Source organism: Rhinoraja longicauda, chromosome 11 (assembly GCF_053455715.1).
Source record: "Rhinoraja longicauda isolate Sanriku21f chromosome 11, sRhiLon1.1, whole genome shotgun sequence".
Classification (NCBI taxonomy): Eukaryota; Metazoa; Chordata; class Chondrichthyes; order Rajiformes; family Arhynchobatidae; genus Rhinoraja; species Rhinoraja longicauda.
The window spans coordinates 56,183,966-56,207,979 of record NC_135963.1 but is presented as its reverse complement, the minus strand read 5'-3'; the positions used below and the strand labels follow the sequence as shown (position 1 = coordinate 56,207,979).

At 41.6% G+C, this 24,014-nt stretch overlaps 1 protein-coding gene across 8 annotated transcripts in view; it reads right to left on the bottom strand.

Annotated features, from left to right (window-relative positions):
- prrc2c (proline-rich coiled-coil 2C) overlaps positions 1 to 24,014 on the bottom strand; it is an 81,684-nt gene that overhangs the window by 26,592 nt on the left and 31,078 nt on the right. For 5 of the 8 annotated variants that reach the window (XM_078407790.1, XM_078407784.1, XM_078407783.1 and 2 more), the window contains exons 5-18: positions 23,245 to 23,373; positions 20,892 to 21,091; positions 19,156 to 19,217; positions 18,147 to 18,280; positions 17,975 to 18,065; positions 17,524 to 17,692; positions 16,826 to 16,912; positions 15,980 to 16,670; positions 9,397 to 9,569; positions 7,307 to 7,595; positions 6,223 to 6,433; positions 3,467 to 5,710; positions 1,858 to 2,063; positions 1,096 to 1,250 (exon numbers count right to left, since the gene is read on the bottom strand). In XM_078407790.1, coding sequence (XP_078263916.1) covers positions 1,096 to 1,250; positions 1,858 to 2,063; positions 3,467 to 5,710; positions 6,223 to 6,433; positions 7,307 to 7,595; positions 9,397 to 9,569; positions 15,980 to 16,670; positions 16,826 to 16,912; positions 17,524 to 17,692; positions 17,975 to 18,065; positions 18,147 to 18,280; positions 19,156 to 19,217; positions 20,892 to 21,091; positions 23,245 to 23,373 — 4,841 coding nt within the window. The remainder of the gene's footprint in view (positions 1 to 1,095; positions 1,251 to 1,857; positions 2,064 to 3,466; positions 5,711 to 6,222; positions 6,434 to 7,306; positions 7,596 to 9,396; positions 9,570 to 15,979; positions 16,671 to 16,825; positions 16,913 to 17,523; positions 17,693 to 17,974; positions 18,066 to 18,146; positions 18,281 to 19,155; positions 19,218 to 20,891; positions 21,092 to 23,244; positions 23,374 to 24,014) is intronic. The other 3 variants (XM_078407787.1, XM_078407788.1, XM_078407785.1) reach the window with 3 other exon arrangements.

Sequence of the window (24,014 nt, the reverse complement as noted above, 5' to 3'; positions counted from 1 at the left end):
GGAGACCAAAACTGCACACAGTACAATAGACAATAGGTGCAGGAGGGGGCCATTCGGCCATTCGAGCCAGCACCGCCATTCAATGTGATCATGGCTGATCATTCTCAATCAGTACCCCGTTCCTGCCTTCTCCCCATACCCCTTGACTCTGCTATCCTTAAGAGCTCTATCCAGCTCTCTCTTGAATGCATTCAGAGAATTGGCCTCCACTGCCTTCTAAGGCAGTACTCCAGGTGCGGTCTCACTAGGGCCCTGTACAACTGCAGAAGGACCTCTTTGCTCCTGTACTCAACTCCTCTTGTTATGAAGGCCAACATTCCATTGGCTTTCTTCACTGCCTGCTGTACCTGCATGCTTCCTTTCAGTATCTGATGCACTAGGACACCCAGATCTCGTTGTATGTTTCCTTTTCCTAACTTGACACCGTTCAGATAATAATCTGCCTTCCTATTCTTACCACCAAAGTGGATAACCTCACTGAAGAAGGATCCTGTCCTGAAACGTTATCTCATCCCTTTTCTCCAGAGATGCCGTCCGACCCACTGAGTTACTCCAGCGCTTTGTGTCTATCTTTGGTATAAACCAGCATCTGCAGTTCTGTTTTTACATTGCGTGTGCAGAAGTAATGTAGACGTGCAACATTAACAGATTTATGGGTTGAAAATAGTGAAGACCGAGTTCACAAATATAATTGAGAAAATATAGTGGTGGAAAAAGCAAGATGGATTGAATGATTAGGAACCATAATGCAAACTTGGAAGGAGTGGATCACCTTGAAATAATGAATCTATTTAGTGAGGATGAATGGATAGGACAGGTTTGGAGGGATATGGACCAAATGCGGGCAGGTGAGACTAGTGTAGCTGGGACACGTTGGCTGGTATGAGCAAATTGGGCTGAAGGACTGTTTCCACACTGTATCACTATGAGAAATAAAAAAGCTTGCTCACTCCGAGTTATTCCATACCAATCTCTTGCAAGAGGACATAAGCAAGCTACTAGAATCGATAATGAGATTTAAACATCAACGGTGACCTGCTGAGTATTCTCAGCATTCATTTTTAACTAGAGCAGAATGCTAATTGGGTCTGTTACCTGCACAACTTGCTCCTCTTTCTTTCTGCGTTCTTCATCCTGCAGCCGCTTTTGTTGCTTCTTAGACACAACTTCAGTGAACCCATCATCAACTGTGCTGCACTGGGAGTCTTCAACCGTTGTCACTTCTGGATGGTCATCAATGATCACCACACCTACAACACCAAAATAAAGAGCTAACATTAACCACTTTGATTTGCATTTACAGTTCTCCAAAAGGCAAGCACAAAACTGCCAAAGCTCATGAATATCTATGGATAACAACTTTTGCCATACCAGGATCTGGAAATTGCATTGCGCTGAAAACTACGAGCTCAGTCTACATCATGAGAAAATAATGACAAATGCAGTAAAAGCCAAGTTACGTGCTCTCTGCCCTTCACTTCAGTTAAAACCAGCCAATTAATAACAGTCACTTAAGTACAACTTTCTCTTAGGGATGCCTTCCCCACAGAGAAAATCACCCACCACTTCAACTTTGGTAGACCCAAAACTAAAATTTCAGATGAGATTATTAATCTACAGATCCCAGTATAACATAAACCTTTGATCAGGTCAAATCAGACGAACACATGAAGTGTTTTTCTCACTTCTGACGTAACAAGTTATTAAATTGGGGAATGGTGGTGGAGGTTTGGGGGCAGCAGAAAGCGGTAGAAACGGGAAGATCTGTAAACAGGATGAAGGCAATGAAGAGATTCAACATTACAAACCGTAGAGACAAAATTGTTAGTACAACGTTGGCAATCAAGTAATACTCACTAGCATAGTTATTCAAGTCAAACTGCGACAATGCATCAGGCTTCTCTTTTGGTTTTTTAGCTGATTTGGACTCTTCTCTTTTCTTCCCAGTTGCATCTTTAGTGGACTTTGGGGATGTGCCTGCGTTGCTACTCTCCACTGGATGGTGAGCCATATTACTGCTGGTGGGATCAATACCAATCATTGCTGTTCTCTCTTCTAAAGGCCTACATCGCACAAACCATACAAACAAGAAACTAACCATGATCCCCTAAAAGCAACACAATCGATTACTTGCCCTAACCCCCCCCCCCCCCCACATGCTGAAATTGCAAGGAAAAAAAAACACAATGAAAAACGTATTGGGTACGTCAAGATAGTAATGTATTTAAATGTATTTATTAATTCCACTGATCTGTTCCATCCATTCTACAATACAACTTTCATCATTCCAGTTTAACTTCAATTGCAAAATGCTGTAAGATTGCTTCTTATTTACAACTTATATGTTACATCTTGTAAAAGTAGAAGTCAGGTTGAATAGAAAATAAGTAATGTGTACTAAGATTTGCCCAAACAGTGGTTTTAATTAAAAATTATTTAGACACACAAAAATCAAACATTCCCAGCGTATTGCATGCACAGCCAAATGGTACATCTGCCACAGTACTGCACTGAAAATCACTGCAAAGATGTCCATACCCTCTCCTTTCAAAAGGACACTTGCTTGAACAAGATTTGTCTCCTGCTAAATACCTCTTATTTGTTACCATTCTATGATAATGCTTCGAACAGTTGAAGGAGTCTATTGTTTTTAAAGACAGAATACATTGCTGTACACACACAGTTGGAACTGAGCGTCAAACATGTACATTCGTATGCAGAAATCCACCTTTTCTGGTTGCTACATCATCCCATTGGCCAACTTCAGAAATCTCTGCTCATTTAACCTCTAACATTCCACAACTGCTGATAATAAAAGTACAGCGATGGAAATCAAGCATCACCAGGAAGGTGAAGTATGTGTAATCTCTCTGAAGCAATTGTTTGACAATAAAAATAATTCACTCTGAACCACATTTCCTACGTAATAGTGGTTAGCAAAAGAAAATACTGACCGTTACAAATATTAATTGGTTACAATTTAGTCAATAATTTTGGTAAGCAAAAGGTCGACAGATCACAAATACCTTGAAAAACATTAGATTCCAATTTGCATATTTGGTTATGACATTTCAAACTGTCTGTGTGGAGTTTGCACATTTTCCCTGTGACTGCGGGTTTCCTCCTGGTCCGGTTTCCTCCCACATCCCAAAGACGTGCGGGTTTGTAGGTTTAATGGCCTTTGTAAATTGCCCCTCGTATTGGGAATGGATGTGAAAGTGGAACATAGAACTAACTGTGAATGGGTGATCGATGGTCGGCATGGACTCGGTGGGCCGAAGGGCCTGTTTCCGTGCTGTATCTCTAAACTAAACTAAAGAACAGCCCCCAAAATTAATCTTTCTATGCCTTTGTTTGTCTAAATTGACTAGATTGTCAAAAAAATTAATTAAAATGGTGGCAACCAATAACGCTGAAAATATATCCTCAACTTCCAATGCTGGAAAACTGATGTTTTTATACTTACCCTCTTCTACCAGTTTTTGATGAAAGTCCACCGCGTCTTTCATTCTTGTTGGCGGAGTAGTTTCTGTTAGACTTGTTGGCTCCACTATTGCTTCTACGATTCTGTCGCTCTGCTCCAGGGCGTTGGCTGGAGAAGCTTCTTTTTGCGGTATCTCTCTTTGGAACGAAGTTGCTCTCTCCAGACTTTGCGGTAGCCTGCAAGTTGATATCGGCCGTTTTCTTCTCATCTCTCTCGCGCCTCTCATTGAAGTCACTGCTCTCGGAAGCCGTTTCCCATTCCTCATTCGCCTGATCCGAAGAATTCTGATTGGATAAATCTGGCGACTTGCTCCCAGCCAACTCCAGGGAGTTTGGACGTTCCTGCACATTACTATTGGAGTTTGCATTTAGTATCGTTGCAGTGGTCTCATTTACTTTAGCGGCAGCTTCTCTTTCTTTCAAACGCCTGAATCTCGGGGGTTTATCCTGTCTTGGTGGCCGAGTGGGCCTTTGCTTACGAAGCTGTTCTCTGTTGTGGTCAAACTTGCGATCCGATTTTATCGGTCTCCTGTCAAAAGGATGTGGCTCAAAATGATCTTTTCTCGCTTCTCCTTCATCTTTTCTGGGAATCTCCAACCGCGGAGCCCACATCGAATTAGGAGGCCCCGGCTTCCTCATTGCCCCAGGCCTTGGCCCACCTCGACCTCCCGCACCCCGGCCACCACCTCGATACATCCCACCCCTGCCACGTCTCGACGGTTCGCCTCGAGGAAGAAAACCTGGTCTTGGCTTTTGGTCGTCGTCTTTTGAGGCAGGCTTTTCAGACGATCTATTGTCCACCTTCACGTTGCTGTCAGATCTAAAAGACTTTTGAACAGTCTTAATCTCCGGCCGGCCTTCTTTCTTTAAGCGCTTTCCTTTGGATGGATTTTCTTTGTCAGAAACCGTTTCACTTGCACTTTCATGAGCTTCAGTATCGGAATCTGTTTCAGACCCATGTTGTCTGCGACGTTTAGGGACCTCCTCAAAATCAGAGCTATCACTACGCGTTTCGCTCTCTTCCCTTTGCCGAAAAGATACATTTGGCACGTTTTCAGACCTCGGTCTCGGCTCCCTGTAACGTGGATATTCTCTACTACGACCTCTTCCCCCGCGCCCTCGGCCATTGTAGGAACCTCTAAAGCTGTGCCCTCGAGAATAAAATTCTCCACGACCTCTTCCCCTATATGGCGGTTCTGGATACCAGTCACGCTGTTCCCTAATGTCTTTCCGGTAGTTACGCGGGGGCAAAGCAGAATCTCTCCTGGCGGGAAACCGGTTGTCAACTCGGTGTCTTTCAGGGACCTGATGTTTAACGTGCGTTTTCTCTTGCTTTTCATCTTTTGGCATTTGGACTGGAAAAGCTTGATTGTTGTTTGTTTTGCCAACTGTTGCAACTTGTGGCGGGGCCTCGTTTTTATCAATTGACGGCTTCGGATCATGGCCTGCCTTCGGATCATGGCCTGCCTTCGGATCATGGCCTGCCTTCTTAACCACCGGTACGGAACCATCCTGAGGAGACTTCTCAGTTTCGGGTTTAATGACTATTTTATTTGGCTGCGGTGGCTCTCTCCTTTCTGTTTTTGCAGCTTTATTGTTTTTTATTGGAATGGGATGACGTTCTTCTTTTTCCTTTCTTTGTTCACGTTCTTCTTTCATGTCTCTCAGAATAGGCTTTTTGATGGGACCAGACCGTCTCACTGGCCTCATGTAGCCTTCATCCCTCCTACTGGAACCAGGTCTAGGGCCCCAACGCGTGTCATACCTGGGCTCTCTCCTAAATGTCTTCTCGGCCTTCACCACTTCAAAGGGTCTTTCTTTTTTTGATTTATCCTCAAGTTTGTCTACGTGATCTTTTGACTCTGCACTCCGATTTTGTATTTTAACTACATTTGGCAGAGAATCAGTCTTCTGATCCTCCACCTTCAGGGAATGACTTGACCCGTGAGATAGGTTCCGCTTTAAAACTGTCCGAGCTTCTACGTGTAATGTCGGTTCCTCTTGTGAGCCATGGCTCACATCAGAACTCACAGGTTCCAATTTCCCTGGATCAGCTGTTTTTTCAACCTGAATGGATTGCTTATCTTCCAGCGATTTGTTTGTAAACTTCCCCTTTTCATCGTTCGTCTTGTCCCTGAAGTGCTCCTGCTTCAAATGTGGTGATAACTGCCTCTTTTCTGTGCAGTAGGCAAGCTTCTTTCTCTCTTGCTCCACAACTACCTCAGACCTAGAGAAAAATGATTAAAGCCATGTTTAGGAGTAGCAATTATTCACGTGAAAACAGTAGACAAGTTCTCTCCGATGTTAGAGCGTTATCATGAATCTTCAAATTATTTATCAAACCAACATTTCCCATTCCCTCGCTCCAGAGATGCTGCCTGTCCCGTTGAGTTACTCTGACATTTTGTGTCTAATTTCAATGGCGATTTTTCTTATGTTTCTCCTCTCCCCCCCCCGGGTGTAGACAGCAGGTGAGTATTAAAATCATTACCCATTTCAGTGTGATGTAATAATGATTGGGAGCAGAAATCCAAGTGGACTTTTTAAAATCACTCTCTCAATAGCCAGAGGAGGATACTTTGGGGTTAAATTGTAGCACCTTTTCTGCCAGCTTGACTGTTTAATAAATTCAGCACCACTGAAAAATGTGAAGACTTGGAGCAGGAGCTTGAGAAATTAAAAAAAATTCAGAATAATTATAAAGCCTACCTTTATGGGACTCATTCCACACACACTTACCTTAAGTCTTTGCTTTCTTCCACTTCTAGTGGAGGAGTGGTAACTTGCTGTGGTTCAGAACGAGGGTAAGACTCTGATCCCCACACTATCGGGGGCTCAGAGGACTGAACGGTGTGATCTCTGGCAGGTCGTGATGGATGGTCAAATGGTTCCGATCCGGAACCCGAACTGTCGATTTGATCTCTCCTCATTAGTTTAGTTGGTATCATACCTGGAACAGACGAAAGTGAATTGACACTGCTACACAAATCGTGATCGGCATCGTGCGGAATATTAGTAAATACAGTAAGCCATTAAAATGATTTTTAACTTTCTACGACAAAAAAAATTCCAAGACATTATAAAATTTATTCCATGCTGCAAGTGCATTATATTGAATCTTTGATAACTTAAAATATGTTTTAAATTTTTTAATATTCCCAATATGAAATTCCCCATTCCCTTGAAATGGATGAATAATTTGATTAGGTAATTAAGTTACATAACTTTTTTTGTTTCAGATATGAAGATGCAATTAGGTTAGCAATGAAACTATTGATATTAAACAATGAACATCACTGGAAAATATAGTACTTTTGCCCCCTAGCTTGAATATTCATAATTCACAAGCTATTCATGTGATAGGAGCAGAAGTAGGCCATTCGGCCCATCAAGTCTACTCTGCCATTCAATCATAGCTGATCTATCTTCCCCTCAACCCCATACTCCTGCCTTTTCCCCCATAACTCGACACCCATACCAATCAAGAAACTACCCTCTGACTAAATTCCTTCTAATTTGGAAGAAATGTCCCTTCATTCTGAGGGTCATTTGATAGCAAACAGAATCATTTTAAAATTTCACTCTTAAAACCAGTTAAAAAGAACAGTTGTATAACGTATACCAATTAAGTTATTCACAAAATGCTGGAGTAACTCAGCAGGTCAGGCAGCATCTCGGGAGAGAAGGAATGGGTGACGTTTCGGGTCGAGACCCTTCTTCAGACTGTTACTCCAGTATTTTGTGAATAAATCGATTTGTACCAGCATCTGCAGTTATTTTCGTATACCAATTAAGAGTGGATTATGAATTATGAATTACTAACCAGGGTGAATTTGTGTCATATCCATTGGTGGCCTTCCAGACATTATACGCGGATCCAAATAGGACTGCATCATGATCCAACGTGGATCAAATCCCATGGAAGCCAAGTGCTGGTGATGAGGAGTTAAGGGAGTTTGATATATAGCCCTATGCTGAGGTGGTGGTGGCACAGAAGCTCCAGAAGGCTGAGATTTTGCCTGGGTCTGAGACTGGGCTGGAGTTTGGGACTGTGTCTGTTGATGGATGCCTGAGGGCTGCTGCTGCCAATGTTGCTGCTGCTTCATCTGCTCCTGAAAAAATATCTTCATTAACCAAAGATTTGAGCTATGAACATATGAAAATAATCAATCACACAGTAAAGATGGATATTATTTTTTTAAATGCTGGGAATACTCAGTGAGTTGGAAATCAACTGTGGAAAGAGACGCTGTCAATGGTTCAGGCTCAGAACTTTGAATTAAAACTGGGCGGCTCATACCAGTTCTTACAAAAGACCATCAAAGGGTGCTTTCTTCAGTTCTTTCTGGCCCACTGAATACTTCCAGCATTATCTATTTTTATTTCAGATTTTCAGCACCTCCAGTTTTTGTTTTTCCAAAGATGGATATTAAATATTACAAAATGTTGCAGTTTTACGAAGTGAATATTTACGTGCAAATTAACCAGGTAATTCAAACAAAGTATCATTCATTCATACATACATATCTATTGATATTTAAATCAAGAATGCCCAGATCAGCTTTAGCATGTTGGCCAATCTATAACGAGTTAGCACTTCTACACCAAAATCAAAAGTGGATCTCTGACACTGAATTTTTCAATTTCTAGCTGAGCTACACTGATGACAGAATAATATTGCAATAGTTCAATGGTGTTTTTATTGCCACATGTGCAGATGCAGTGAAATTCCTTTCTAACATGCAGTCCAGTATAGTATTCCCATACCCGAGCATATCCTCGATTAACAAGTGTACAGAAATAGTCTAGCAAGTCTGCATGCAAGAGGCGCCATTTTCAAAGTTCAGACTGCTCTCTAGTTGTTATGAGCGGTGCCCGATCCAGGCAAGCTCCAGGCTGCTATTGGCCTCCAGCCATCACCTTCCTTGATCACGACGTTCCGCTCCTCGCTATTATATTGTGGATTCTGGTTTAAAATTGTTAGCGATTTATTAAATGGCCATTTGGAGACTGAGTAGAGACCTCAAGGTAAATTGACACCTGCAATGGCATAAAAATACAGGATACTCACGGCTGGCAACATCAGTTCGCATTAGCGTCAAATTTTGATTCAGAGGTACTAATTTGCCCTGGCATTTTGCAGGCGATTTAAATATTATAATACTCAGGTAGCCTCACCTCATTAATGCTACTTCGTGCATAGGTACACAAATACCTATTCAGCAAGTCACCAGTGTATTTCTTCCTTTCATCCTTGTCATTAGCACATCTTCCCCAGCCAACAAAGGGCCATTGTAGAATCCACCCTTCCTAAGGTCATCTGTTGCTGGCCCCGATTTGCCTGGCCTTTGTCTTTCAGTCTGAAGAAGCCCTCCGACCTCAAACGTCACCTACTCCTTTTCTCCATAGATGATGCCCAACCTGCTGATTTATTCCATTTTGTGTTTATCTATAAACAGGTATAAACTAGCGTCTGCGATTCCTTCCACTATAATATCTGGTGCTGTGCGTAGACAACTCCATTTCAGCCGAGAAGCCCGTATCCCTCTCGTTAGCACATCTTCCCTAGCCAACAATGGGCCATCATGGACTCCATCCTTCTTGAAGTCATCTGTTGCTGGCCCTGTTTTGGTCTGGACTTTTCTTATCTTTCAGTCTGAACAAACGTTCTAACCCAAATCATCACCTATTCCTTTTCTCCATAGATGTTGCCTGACCCACTGAGTTACTCCAGTATTTTGTGTCTATCTATAAAGCAGTTTTCTTGTCTCAAAGGCGTCTCCCCCCCCCACCATCTTTCAATCTGATGAAGGATTCAAATCCAAAACACCATCTAATTCCTTTGCTGCAGAGACTGCCTGACCCGCTGAGTCACTCCAGCATTCTGTGTCACCACATTAATCTCTTTCCCACCTGCTGTCGCTGAAATCGTGGTGGCAATGACTTCTGGAACTGCTTTGAGTAGCCCGTAGGAGCAGCCGGCCGGGTTTGGGATGCCAAGTCAACGTCCACATCGTTTGGTGTCTGGGCGGGCTCTTTCTCAGTGGGAGCAATGTCCGGCTGATCAACAGGTTTAGAAGCACCATCTGCCAATACAGAAATTAAAATTGTTTCTCACTTTCTGCCTGGTAACCATAACAAGCCTTTCTCTTTTGTTCTTTCTGCCTCTTCCCCCCCCCCCCAACTCCCCATGCCACTTCAACACTCATTTTAAAAACATCACTATTCATAAAAGGAGGTATAAAGAATAATTGGATTGCAGGCCTATTTGCCCATCTATAAAGAAAATGCTGGAAACAATCACTAAGGAAGTGATAACAGTACTTGAAGTACAGGCCCACCACCGATTTTCCAGCACCTCCTTTAATCCGGACAAAATTACGAGCGCGCACTTGAAGGCCACAGGTGGCACATCCCTCAGTCCCGAAAGAGTTATTTGTTTACATCTGCAGTTAATGGTGGTGATCCCTCAGTTTAGTGCAACGCTTAGCTTATTTTGTATACATCTAACCTCAACCTCTAACCAAGATCCAAGTGACAGTCAAGGTGTTAAGCATAAGTGCATTTAATATTTGTTTTGCTATGGTGCGTTAGAGACAAGGGAGGGGTGTAATTAGTGGGTCAGATGTGTAGTTATATCATTATTACATGACCTCTGTTGGTCGGGCCAACTGGTGGGCCTGTATAACGTGATTTAGCAGAGTCGACATTGTTTTTATGAAAGTGATAGAACGTTTAACAAATGTGTTGGGTTCTCTGACGATATTGCCACCAGGATAAATAAATGCTACCCCGAGGATGTGGCATATTTTTATTCCCTAAAGGCATTCACACACTAAGAAACACCATTAAAAGGTCATTGCACAAACACAAGGTCAGTGACATTGCTATGTATAGAGGACCTGTTAACAGACAAAAACGAGTTTGATAAGCAGGATGATACAAAAGTAGCTACAAAATTAGGGGAAATTATGTTATCATTTTATGATAAAGAGCATAAAGAAAAATGTTAAGCTATCCACTTTTGGAGCAAGAATAGAAAAGCAGAGCATAATTTAAAACATCAAAGTGTTCAGTGCCAGCTTTTATCGTGATCCGGGTATCTACAAAGTTAACATGCAGGTAAAGCATCTAAAGAGCAAATGTAATGTAAGTAATATGCAAGTTTGGTATCTCGACTGAGCATAGGTCGCAGGGACTAAACATTCTCGCTGGCTGATCTGCTGCGTGTACACACCTGCATTTCATCCGTATTTTCCAGTCTTGCTTCATAGAGGTAAGAAAATACTGCTTTAAAAAATATTAATTAGGTGTATTTATGGTTAATTTGTACAAGACTATGATGATTTTGTAGGTTTTATCGCTTTATGCTTCGGTGAGTGAGCGAGATCTTTATGATTTTCTTTTGCATTGTAACTTGTACCGGAGCTGCTCCTCAAGTGGGAATATGTTGCACTTCCCAAACCATGAGTTATTCTTGGTTTTCCAGATTGTCGGCGATGCAACAAAAAAAAAACCCGAACGTTTGAATGACTGAATTGCTGCTTGGTGCGGGTGGTGACTAAAGTCCGGAATGTCAATGGATGACCACTGTAAACTTGAAGCTGCTGTTCGTGCAGCGATTAAACAGCTGCAGAGGTCAGCATCCCGTGGAGTGGTTTGTCTGGTCAAACCCTCCCTTTAATATCACCCGGTAGACACAAAATGCTGGAGTAACTTGCCGGGACAGGCAGCATCTCTGGAGAGAAGGAATGGCTGCCGTTTCAGGTCAAGACCCTACAGGAAGGGCCTCGACCTGAAACTCCAGCATTTTGCGTCTATCTTCGGTGTAAACCAGCTTCTACAGCAACTTCTTACACGTTAAAAAATCCCCAGGCCTGGTGCTTCATTGCAGGTTACTGAGCCCCCAGAGTGCGGCCACCCAGAGTAGACACGGGCGCTGCACAAACTCACCCTCATTCCACACAAACCTCACTCCGCTTCACCCCTACGTCGCTCCCAGGGATGGCGGTGCCAGCAGAGGCTGTGTTCGCCAGCGCTAGCTCTCTGTAGCCGGTTGTCTGGGTCCTGCTCCCTCGATCACACCCCCGCTGCGCGTTTCCGATTGCAACACCTGTAACCTGACGGAGCGGCACCCGACAGGTATATGCCCACCTGTCCCAGGAACCACTCTCACGGCTGCGCTGGCTGTGAGAATTGAGTCTGTCGGGTGCCGCTTCCTGTAGGGTCTTGACCTGAAACGGCAGCCATTCCTTCTCTCCAGAGATGCTGCCGGTAAGTCATTCCAGCATTTTGTGTCTACCGGGTGATATTATAGGGAGGGTTTGACCAGACAAACCGCTCCACTGGATGCTGACCTCTGCAGCTGAGTCGGGGGTAGAGAGAGAGAGTCGGGGGCAGAGGGTGCAGCGGGTGAGAGCGGGAGTGCGGGCGGGGAGGGTGTCAGAGGGTCCGATGAAGGAACTTGCGGATGCTGCTCTCTCCCCCCACTCCCTCTCCCAGTGCCAGCGAGATTGCGCCGCTCCTCCACACTCTTCCCCGGCCCCATTTCCCCGTAGCGCAGCGAAATAAGAACAAACACAAGTGTCGTAGTTGTTGTTCAGAAGCCCCGGGGTGAGCAACGGCGGCGAGGAGGGAAAAATAAGCGACAAAGACAAACATGTCTAACAATGTTTCCCGACTTTTAATAAAAAATATGCATTATAAACGATGAAAAAACGCCACATTACTCTGCATGAATTAATACTTTTATCATAAAACGTGAATTTTCAAGGACTTTCAATGACCTATGATAAATCCAAGGACTTAAGGCCTTGAAAAACAGGGTTTTGAATTCAAGGACTTTCAAGGACCGTACGAGCCCTGCATAAAGCAATAAGACCTACAAAATCATCGTAGTCGTTTTAAATGAACCATATAAACACCTAATTAATATTTTTTAAAGCAGTATTTTCTTACCTCTACGAAGCAAAACTGAAAAATATGGATGAAAGACAGGTCAGCCGGCGAGAATGTTTAGCCCTTGTGACCTAAGAGATACATGCTCAGTCTAGATACCGAACTCGCTTATTGCAATGTGGATGGGATAGAGGAGCAAGTATATTTTGATACAACTGTACACAGCTAAACAACCATGATCATTAGCTTTGGCAAGATCACTCACAAGATTAAGGAAAAATATACTTGTCTTAAAACTAGTGCAGCAACAATTCCCTAGAATTATACCCGGATCAGGAATTTAAGAGCAGAATGAGCCCATAATCTCTGGCATTTATAAACTGAGTAGCAATTTCAAACAGAACTCTGAGAATGATTGAAAGATGGAGAACATGAGAATAGTATATGGTGTTTAAAACTGATCAATAATTTGGATAAGGGGATCTTTAAGTGTAATATTTACACTTCTATTGTTACATAGCTGGCTGGCAGTGTGGATTGTCAAGAAAATGCAGAGAAGCTTCAGTGGATTTAGGATTGCAAACGGAATAAGAACATGACAGTTTGCAAAATGCGAGATCATCCATCGACAATAAAAATAGGAAAAGGACTACAACTGTGAAAGATACAAAAGACATGAATCTCTAAAGTACATATATTGACACGGAGATATTTCTGTTTGGGAAGAAAAACCTTTAATGGAAGACGAGTATAATGGTCTCACCAGGGCTCTAAATAATTACAGCATCTGAAATACTGCACACAAATTTGCTAAGCCTATCCTACTTGCAATACAGGGAATGCAACAAATGCTAATCGGGCAAGGGGATTGCCTGACCAGAGGAGATGAAGCAAGCTGGAGCTTAAAAGAATGGAAGAGTTTTCTTGGACATCTGTTGGGACATTGCTTTTCCCATTATCTGTGCATTGAAATGTGGATCACAATGTCAAAATAGGTCCCCCAACGAGGACAGAAGAGAGAAAAGGTATCTACTAGAGGATTATCTTTACCCAAAAGGGCTGTGAAGTATTAGTCAATGAGTATATTCAATACTGATCAATACATTTTCAATATCAAGGGAATCAATGATATTGAAATGGTGTAGAAAATGGTTCCATGGCCACTTTACTAGATGCTGGTGAGGGTACTGAGGCCTACTCCTGCTTCAATTTCTTAGGCCATCATGACCTTGGGATTATTGGTCAACTGGAGTTGAGGCCAAAGATCAGATGATGATTTTAATACAGTACCCTCCATAAATGTTTGGGACAAAGACCCATCATTTATTTATTTGCTTCTGTACTTCACAACTTGAGATTTGTAATAGAGAAAAAAAAATCACGTGATTAAAATGCATATTGTCAGATTTTAATAAAGGCAATTTTTATACATTTTGGTTTCACCAGGTAGAAATTATAGCAGTGTTTATACATAGTCCCCCCATTTCAGGCCACCATAATTTCAGGACACACCAATGTCATGTAAATGAAAGTAGTCAGGTTTAGTATTTTGTTGCATATCCTTTGCATGCTTGAAGTCTGCGATTCATGGACATCACCAGTTGCTGGGTGTCTTCTCTGGTAATGCTCTGCCAGGCCTGTATTGCAGCCATCTTTAGCTTATGCTTGTTTTGGGGGCTAGTCCCCTTCAGTTTTCTCTTCAGCATTTAAAAGGCACGCTCAATTGGATTCAGATTGGGCGATTGACTTGGCCACTCAAGAAATGACCATTTTTTAAAGCTGAAAAACTCCTTTGTTGCTTTAGCAGTATGTTTGGGATCATTGTCTTGCTGTAGAATGAATCGCCGGCCAATGAGTTTTGAGGCATTTGTTTCAACTTGAGCAGATAGGATGTGTCTACACACTTCAGAATTCATTATGCTACTACCATCAGCAGTTGTATCATCAATGAAGGTAAGTGAGCCAGTACTTTCAGCAGCCATACATTCCCAGGCCATAACACCCCCACTACCGTGTTTCACAGATGAGGTGGTATGCTTTGGATCTTTGGCAGTTCCTTCTCTCCTCCGTACTTTGCTCTTGCCATCACTCTGATATAAGTTAATTATAGTCTCATCTGTCCACAAGACCTTTTTCCAGAACTGTGGTTGCTCTTTTAAGTACTTTTGGCAAACTGTAACCTGGCCATCCTATTTTTGCAGCTAAAAAGGTTTGCATGTTGCAGTGTAGCCTCTGTATTTCTGTTCATGAAGTCGTCTGCGGACAGTGGTCATTGACAAATCCATACCTGACCCACGAAGAGTGTTTCTGATCCGTCAGACATGTGTTTGGGTTTTTTTCTTTATTATAGAGAGAATTCTTCTGCCATCAGCTGTGGAGGTCTTCCTTGGCCTGCCAGTCCTTTGCGATCAGTAAGCTCACCCATGCTCTCTTTCTTCTTACTGATGTTCCAAACAGTTGATTTTGGTAAGCCTAAGGTTTGGCTGTTGTCTCTAACAGTTTTATTCTTGTTTCTAGTCTCATAATGGCTTCTTTGACTTTCATTGGCACAATTTTGGTCCTCATGTTGATAAACAGCAATAAAAGTCTCCAAAGGTGATGGAAAGTCTGGTGGAAATACTAGGTGCTGAGAGCTCTCTTATACCTGCATAAAGGAGGCAATTCAACACACCTGAGCAATTACAAATGCCTTGTGAAGCCATGTGTTCCAAAAATTATGGTGCCCTGAAATGGGGGGACTATGTATAAACACAGCTGTAATTTCTACATTGTGAAACAAAAATGTATAAAAATGGCTTTTAATAAAATCTGACAATGTGCACTTTAACCACGATTTTTTTCTATTACAAATCTCAAATTGTAGAGTACAGAGGAAAATAAATAAATGATGGGTCTTTGTCCAGTGGAGGGCACAGTCGATTACAAGAGATGGTATGGGGCACTAGGTGATCAACTTCAACTCTCACTCCCCCCAACTTCATTAGGAATTGTGACACCCAGCTGCTCAAGGAGACAAAACATTTGACCCAAACCTTGGTCAAAGCAGCAGATGTTGAGGGTCAGATAGAAAGGCAAGAGATGATTTGCAGAGGTTATAGCCAAGATTACCTGAAAACACACCGTTGCATTAATGAGGTTTAAGGTAAGAGGAAGGAGTTTTAAAAGGAATTTGAGAGCGAACCTCATGTTTAGAGTGGTTGATATCTGAAAGTCACTGTCTAGAAGAAGAAATGGAATCAGATACAATCACTATTTAAGAGGCATTGAAAATATGACCATAATGTAGGAAAATTGGATTATCCCATTGGGCAAAAAAGTTTGAGTGGATGTTGTGGTCCAAAGGACCCATTTCTCTGGTGTGCAACTCCGCCTCTCGGGTTCAGGCACCAGGTTTTATATCTGCACAGCTGAATGTTAAGATAATTGCCTAGCTTTTTAATCATGTCCTGTTCAACTCAAGTACCGCATATAACCAATTGAAATTCAGGCATTTAACTATTAATCTCGATGGACGACTAAAATAAAATCTGAGGCTAGAAACTAAAGAATCCAGGAAATAATTAATACAACCACTTTGTTCTTTTAAAAAGCAAAGTACCTGATTCAGGTTGAGTGGTGATTTCATTTTCTGCTTGTTGTTCTTTGAAAACATCTGACACAATGGATGACTCTTCCTTCAACGTTTCAATCTCAACCACACTTTCCTTGGTATTTTCCTCCCCTTCCTTTTCCTGTTGGCATTCCTTCACCTCTTCAACCTCTTGTTCCTGTGGCTTCTCATCTTCCTTCTCCAAAGGTTGTTCCTTGTTTTGCTCTTGTTTCTCTACTTTTTCTGTTGTCTCTGGCTGGTTCTCTTCCTTTTGTTGTTGGCTTTCAATCTTTTCCAACTCTTCTGGCTGCTCCTTTATCTTTTCCTGTTCCTCTTTTATTTCTTTCTCCTGTTGTTCCTTTTCTTCCTTTTGTTGCTGCTCTTCCTTCTTTTCTTTCTCCTGTTGTTCCTTCTCTTTCTGTTTTGCTTTCTCTTTTTCTATCTCTTTCGCCTTTTTATCTTTAGACTGTGTTCCAAACTTTTCATCGAGTTTCTTGAGTTTTGCTGCACAAGCTGCCAGCCTCTGCTCCTCCATTCGCCGCTCCTCCTCCTCACGCCTTTTTCTGGCCCTTTCAACCGCGGCTGAAACGTCAGAACTTGATGTCTTTCTTCTTTGTCTCCAAGCTTCATCGCCATCACTGGGTAACGGAGGTTTGAGGGGTTGCTTTACTGGCCCAATTTGACGATTAGGAGGTGGGGGCTAAAATTTAATTGGAACAAATACCAAGTTAAAAACTGGTTTAGTAGAGTCACTGCGCACACACTCAAAATTAGCAGGTGTCATTTGATACATTAACTGAATTTTATTACGGCATATTTTACTTCTTTCTGTACGGTTTCTATTCCATAAATTACCGGGGGAGCTGGTTTCTGATTGAGAGGAGCATTTGGTGGTCCACGCAAGTCCCGTGCTGCAGTTTGCAATGCTGTTCGTCCCAAATCCTACAGGATAAACAATTATCAATATTTTGTTCTAAACCTTACACCCAAAAACAGAAACAATTAAATCCTTCAAGATAAAAACGAAATGACATGAATGCATACAGTTGAAATGACCCACTAAACATCTACTTTTACTCAAACAAAAACTTAGATCGGCCTTGTAGTCTGAGCAATCCAAGTTCTGCAGTGCTTTGTAGAGATCTGATTAAAACACAAACTTTGTTTTGAGTTTCAACGACACTCGCATAGAAACATTTACAACTGTAATCAGTGATACAAAATGTTTATTGTAATGGAAATTACAAAAATGAGTCCGTGGCAAACTTTAGTAAAAGCTATGTTCATCGGCACAAAAACATTAGCATCGACATTTGATATTGTTTTTAAATATTTTGTGGCGTCAGTGGAAATGAGAAAATACATGGCTTAAAAATTACACAAGTCCAGGAGGGAACTTCAACATATTGGTGGACTCAATAAATTATCCTCATTAGCTATAAAGTGCATTATGGTGTTCAGAGATCAGGAAAAGAACTACATAACATTTTTTTTCTGGCAGCTGTCAACATACTTAAAATGTCCCATGTACAATGAAGTGAACTTCACTCTACCTGCCGATCAGGTGCTGGGCCTCTATTTGAAGAAGGGATGTTCGGTGACAGTGGACCGGTTTGTAATGTTGTGCGGTCAACCACTGAATCTTTAGCAACAGGACCCTCTGTTTCTTTCTGGACATCCGGGGTCTCAGAGCCTGAAGTTTCTGCTTTGTCCTCTTCATCACTGTAACCATCCAAAGAAATACAACTCCATAACTTGGCAAAATAATGGACTTCACACTAAACCTATTGAAGGGTCCCAAAAGTAGCCATGCTTAAACATTGGTGTAGGATAAGACATTCCCCAGAAGTTAATTACTACACAGTAAACAGTACATGGTAGAAAGCTTGTGAAATAAAAGTATTGAGGTATCAGTATGAAAGATACAAGCCAAACCAATAGCTGTTCTTTAGATTCTGTAGCTTTGACAACCACATAGCCTGTCGTTTAGAAACCAAATCATACCACATTTCTCTTCTGTGGCGCCCTGAGGCCCCTCCCTCTTCCTCATCGCTGAAGTTTAGTTTCTCGGTGTAATCTACCTCAGACTGGGCTCCTGAAACGGAAGGAACATACAATTCAGTTCTTCCGTTTTCTGAGCTTTTGCTGAAAACTGTCAAATATGTTCAGGTTTTACCTGCCCAGCTATCATCTGTTTCAGTGTCCAGGTTATCAAGTACTTTCAATTCGTTTGCGCTGATGATTGAGGGTCTTTCAAGGAGGTCTTGAGCCCACTGGGAATTTGTTTGCCTTGACGAACCACTTTGGTTCCTAAATGACGAGACAAAGGATTAGGAGATAAATACATTTTTCAGAAATGGTAATTCTGGTAATTCTACCAGAGGTAGAATTAACTTTAATGGTGGTTAAAAATAACTTAATGGTGTGGAATAAAATATATATTTTTTAATTAAGACACAGGGATGTCCACTGAGGGTACACCAAATTATCAAATTATTAAATAATGCTCAACATTTCTTTGCTCAATGGCATGTTAAAACTTTCGACACAAAATCCTGGAGTAACTCAGCGGGTCAGACAGCATCTCTGGAGAAAATAGGTGATGTTTCGGATCGAGACTATATTTAATAGCTATTGCATAACCCTGATAGTTCTGACTTTGCCATCTGCTGGATGAATATTACAAAGTTTTAAGATCATCAACTGTTCAGACCATTTCAATGGTGAACCCAAATAGATTGGTCCTTTCTGCTTGTCCTTTAATTGAGGCAGACCATTCCCATCCAGCTAATGTATTAGCTACATGTTAAAAGAGATTAGCTAAAAACTAATGCTGGATAGTTCAAATAATGACTATTTTAGATAGGGCATCTTAGTCTGCATGTTGAGCTGAAAGGGCCTGTTTTCAAGCTGTATGATACAACGACTCCATAATAGTTAAATGTTGATCAATATTTGAAAGAATAAACAATTACTGCCATTTCAGATATCAAACAGCTGCACAAAATTAGCTGTTTGCTCTGAATTAACATGGAATTTAGATTATATATGAAAACAAAAACAATCCACCTCCCATGGAAATACAAAGCAAGTTGTCTCTTCAACAACTGCAGCCATTTAAAAGCTACTAAAAAAAACTTAGTTTGTAATGCTTAAGTCGCACTTTCTGAATGTGGGAAACTTACCTGGCATTTGATGCAGGGTATTGTAAGCGATGTGGCCCTTGCATTTTCGATGCATGAGATATCTGAAAAAAAGGAGATAAAGCATGCCTAAATAAATGGAGACACAAGAGACTGCAGATGCTGGAACCTTGTTCTTTTTTTAAAACATACTGCTTGAGGAACTCAGCGGGTCAGGCCACAGCTGTGGAGGGAAATTCAAACCTGGACCCTTCCTCAGTCTGAAGAAACATCATCGGTCCATTTCCCTCTACAGATGCTGCCTGACCTGCTGAGTTCCTCTAGCAGTATATTTGTTTTGACACTTACAGAAATGTTCCATGGTTTAACGGGTTTAAAAAAATCTTCATTTATCCTAAAGTCCTATTATGTGCATGTTAGCTTCCTACACCATTCAATTGTGTTTGCCATTACATTTAAATACACATGCAGTGCAGACATGATTACAGGTATGAGATAAAGATTTCCAGAACAAGGTATATTTAGGTTTAGTGGCCTAAACCCAGTAAAAATGTTCATAGGAGCACTACAGAAAAGTAAAAATACCAATGCAGACACTGAAAGAGAGCTAAATGCATGGTTAGAGACGAGCAGTAAAGCAGGTGGAGTTATGGTCTAGATAGCTGAATCTTTAACAAAATTGGGGGTTGTTTATAACAAAGGAAAATAAATGGTTTTGTGTTGTTTTACCTTTGACTAGTCTCAAAATCTTTGGGTTATTTAACTTGTTGGCTAGTCTGACATATTTACTCGAGCATTGTCATTCCAGAGGTAAATCTTTGGTGGTCTTTTTCTAATTGCTATCGATGCAACAAAAATTAAAGAGTTTAAAAATGTATCTTTAGAGAGAAAAAAAAGATGTTTAAGGGTAAAATTTTCTTGACGTGTCCATGTACTGAAACAAAGTTCAAAATAGTTATCTGAAATTCCCGAAGATAGACACAGAAAGCTGGAGTAACTCAGCGGGTCAGACAGCATCTCTGGAGAACAGGAATAGGTGACGTTTCGAGTCGAGGCCCGTCTTCAGAAATTCCCGTTGCTTTCGAATGAAGAAGCAATTCACTTGATTTAACTTGGCACGATGAACCATTGGTGTTTCTGTTTGAATGTATGCATCTAACAGCTGTGTATATTTTCCAAATGTTCACCTGTAAAAATAAGCTTACCCCCTTGCTACCATTGACCATTGCTACCCCCTACAACTCCTTTTAAGACATTATTGCTTTTTTAAATGTCACCATTAAAGAGTTTCTACCACCTTTGCTAACAGCTACTCCAGGTGTCAGTTGAAACCCCTCATTTCAGCTTCTAGTTAGCTTGGGGTTCAGTAGAAATCTGTGTGCATCAATTTTTTATTTTATCGCCATCTTTATCCATTCTATCAACACCAACCACAATGATGACCATCTCCATTACACTGCAAAAACATTGAATAAGGAACCGTAAATGCTGGTCTACAAGGAAGGACACAAAGTGCTGGAGTAAATGAGCAGGTCAGACAGCATCCCTGGGGAACCAGGGTTTCCTCACATCTGCCATCCTTTGTACCAGCAAGGAACACCTTTAAACAACTAAAAGTGTGCAGGCTACCCTAGAATTCGCATGTGGCACAGGAATTGGAGGCTAATTAATCTGTATTCTGCAAAACATTTTTGAACATCTTGAAAATATGCAAGGATTTTTCAAAATGCAACCTTTAAAAAACCATCATACATTTATAGCAAGAGGTTAATACTTACAAACGGTGGCAATATTCCTCTAAATTGTGGTGGGGGTGGGATAACCAGCTGTCCATTTATCCGTGTCAGAGGCACCTTTTCTCGAATATCACGTTTCTCAAGACCTCTGATAGTTTCAATCAATCCTGGTATTCCAGCGGCCCCATCTTCTAAATTAACGTGTTTTCCATCTTGCTCCAGCACCAATTTCCCTCCAACAACTGTATGGGTTGAAAATTAACAAATAAATTATATGTTGTATTGGATCAGTTAGGAACAGATGTCTCTTCAAGCCTGTGTAAGAAAATAACTGCAGATGCTGGTACAAATCGAAGGTATTTATTTCACAAAATGCTGGAGTAACTCAGCAGGTCAGGCAGCATCTCAGGAGAGAAGGAATGGGTGACGTTTCGGGTCGAGACCCTTCTTCAGACTCTTCAAGCCTTGTTATATCATGTCAAAGTAATACAGAATGAAAATGGGCCTTTCAACCACACTGACCCTCAAGCCCATTTACTTTCTTTAACCCAATCCCATAAGATCTTCCCACCAAGTCAGATTTTATTACTCACCTGCTGACTGGGACAATGTACAGTGGCTAGTGAAGCATCAAACCGGCATGATTTTGGGATGTGGGCTGAAACCGGAACACCCGGAGAAAAACCCAGAAGGACACAGGGACACCACCGCACATCAGGACTGAATCCAGGTCACTAGCGCTGCAAGGAGCAGCTCTACTAGCTGTACTTTTGTGAGCCCAAGTGTACTCAAAGTTGGGAACCTACTGAAACTTAACTGAAGGCGTAATAACTTCTACAACATATCCCTTCACACATTCTATTCCTTTAACCCCACAAATCTGTACATCTTGCACTTAAATATACTAACTGACTTTTAAGAGTGTTAAGTGTTTGAATTTCTTTCTAGTTGTACGCTCCTCAGAATATCAAGCCATCTTACAATTTTTGTGTTTCAATGGGATCACTTTGAATTTCTATCAAGCTGCACAGGAACAAAGTGTCTACTCAAGTTCCCAAGTTTTATACAATTTCAAGAGCCTAAATCTGTGTAACTGAAATAGAGCACAATCAAGGACCAGTCGCACCCTGGCCATTCCCTCTTCTCCTCTCCCATCAGGCAAAAGATATAGAAGTGTGAAAATTCAGATTCAGGAACAGTTTCTTACCAGCTGTTATCAGGCAACTGAACTATCCTACCACAACCAGAGAGCAGTGCTAAACCACTATCTACCTCTTTGATAACCCTCGGACTATTCCCGATCAGACTTTGCTGGCTTTACTTTGCACTAAACGTTATTCCCTTATCATATATCGACACTGTAAATGGCTCGATTGTAATCATGTATTGTCGTTCTGCTGACTGGTTAGCACGCAACAAAAGCTTTCACTGTACTTCGGTTAACATGACAATAAACTAAATTAAACCCCAGAGATTTTCATCCCAACTCCCCCACTGTGGAAAAAGGAAGAGTTCACTGACAGGGTAAAATGACACAGGGACATGATGTGAAGCAGAAATTGTGTCGTTTGTTGGGAGGGGGAATGGCCTCTTGTTTACAATGGTTGGAATGGAGTTTGATTTGGCTGACTATCTGGACACACTATTCACAAACCACACTAACCTGGAGCAGCTGTGGTGAGCCAAGTGAACTGACCCGCCACGTACTGTAAGCTGGCAAGAAATAGCAAGTCCTCATTATTAAAGTTGCAAAAGGTTAAAATAAAATGAAGTAAAATTTGAGCAACTTGGCATTTCCCTCCTAATCATTATGCTGACAATCCCCATTCAAACAGGTACTCTGATCCTACACAGATCTGTCTGTCTGGCACTGGTCTGGAGAGATGCCCTCTCCAGGATAACACTTTAGAATCACAGCACCAATGTGCTCAATCAGTCATTCAGTACCATCGATGTTACTGTGATTTTGTTGTAGAACCTCAATACTGGAGGAAGATTGAGATTAACAAAACTTTCGTAGACAAAAGCATACAGAGAGTTATGGTACAAATATTATGCCATAATTGAATGGCAGACTATACTTGAGGTAGTAAGTGTCCTTTCTATGCCATTATGGGCAAACATTATCTTTCAGATTGATCTGATCCCACTCAGAACTAATGTAGCTTTCAACAGTTAGAGACAGACTAATCAACTAATGACTGCAAGAAATCTAGTACAGAAAGAATCCAAGAGCAACTCCCCCACTGTTTCTCATCAGCAGTGGTAAAACTGATGGGTCAAAGCAATATGCCTTTCTGCTCCAGCTGGTATAAGGTAGCTGGTGATCTTCAGAGGCAGCAAGAGACTCAAGAAAAGGCAATGCAGTCAGATAAACAATAAATGGAGCACATACACTGTGGACGTAAAGAGGGTGCAGATCCTTGGGCTTCACCAGGCTGCTCCTTTGCGGCTTTTTCTTGATCCCCAGCTGCCTGCAGGCTGGGGAACTCATGCTGAAAGTGACTGTTTAAACTTTGGATTCCTGAATTGAGATACACAAAAGCAGAGATTAGAACACCTTTGGGCACAAACATTTCCATACACTTTTAACCTATAGTAATGTCCCAAGAAAGATGATGTAGGAGGGCACATAGTGACCACAAAGACTTGATCAGGCTTAGAAAGCAGAGTTGAAGAACTGGGAATGCAGCATAATTTTGTGTGGAATGACAAGGAAGAATCCCCTCTGGACAATTAGTTTGACGTTGCTTTAAATGTGCACGGGGCCAAGGTGGGGAAGAAATGCACAGGAAGCCATAGGTAGAGAGCATATTTTTGTGCACTGGAACACATGGAGCGCCAGGGAGGTTATAGAACAAAGTGCTGTTTGAATTGGGAAAAATACAGGCAAAGTACTTCTGGAGATGGCAAGACTAAGTGAGAAGAAAATCCCAATAAAAATAGCAAAAATATTTCAATTGCAACTGGGACCAGTGGACTGATCGAGGCACGTTGCAGCCACAGGGATGAAGGGTTTGAAACTCTCCGCAGGGTTAGACATTTACGGAGACTGCCAGATATGCCTGGCTTAATCAAAGCAAGACAGTGAGAGATGAATTCTGGAGCAAAAGTACCCAAATTCCCAGTGGCTCAAGAAAGATGAATTCTACTTTTCTCACCAAG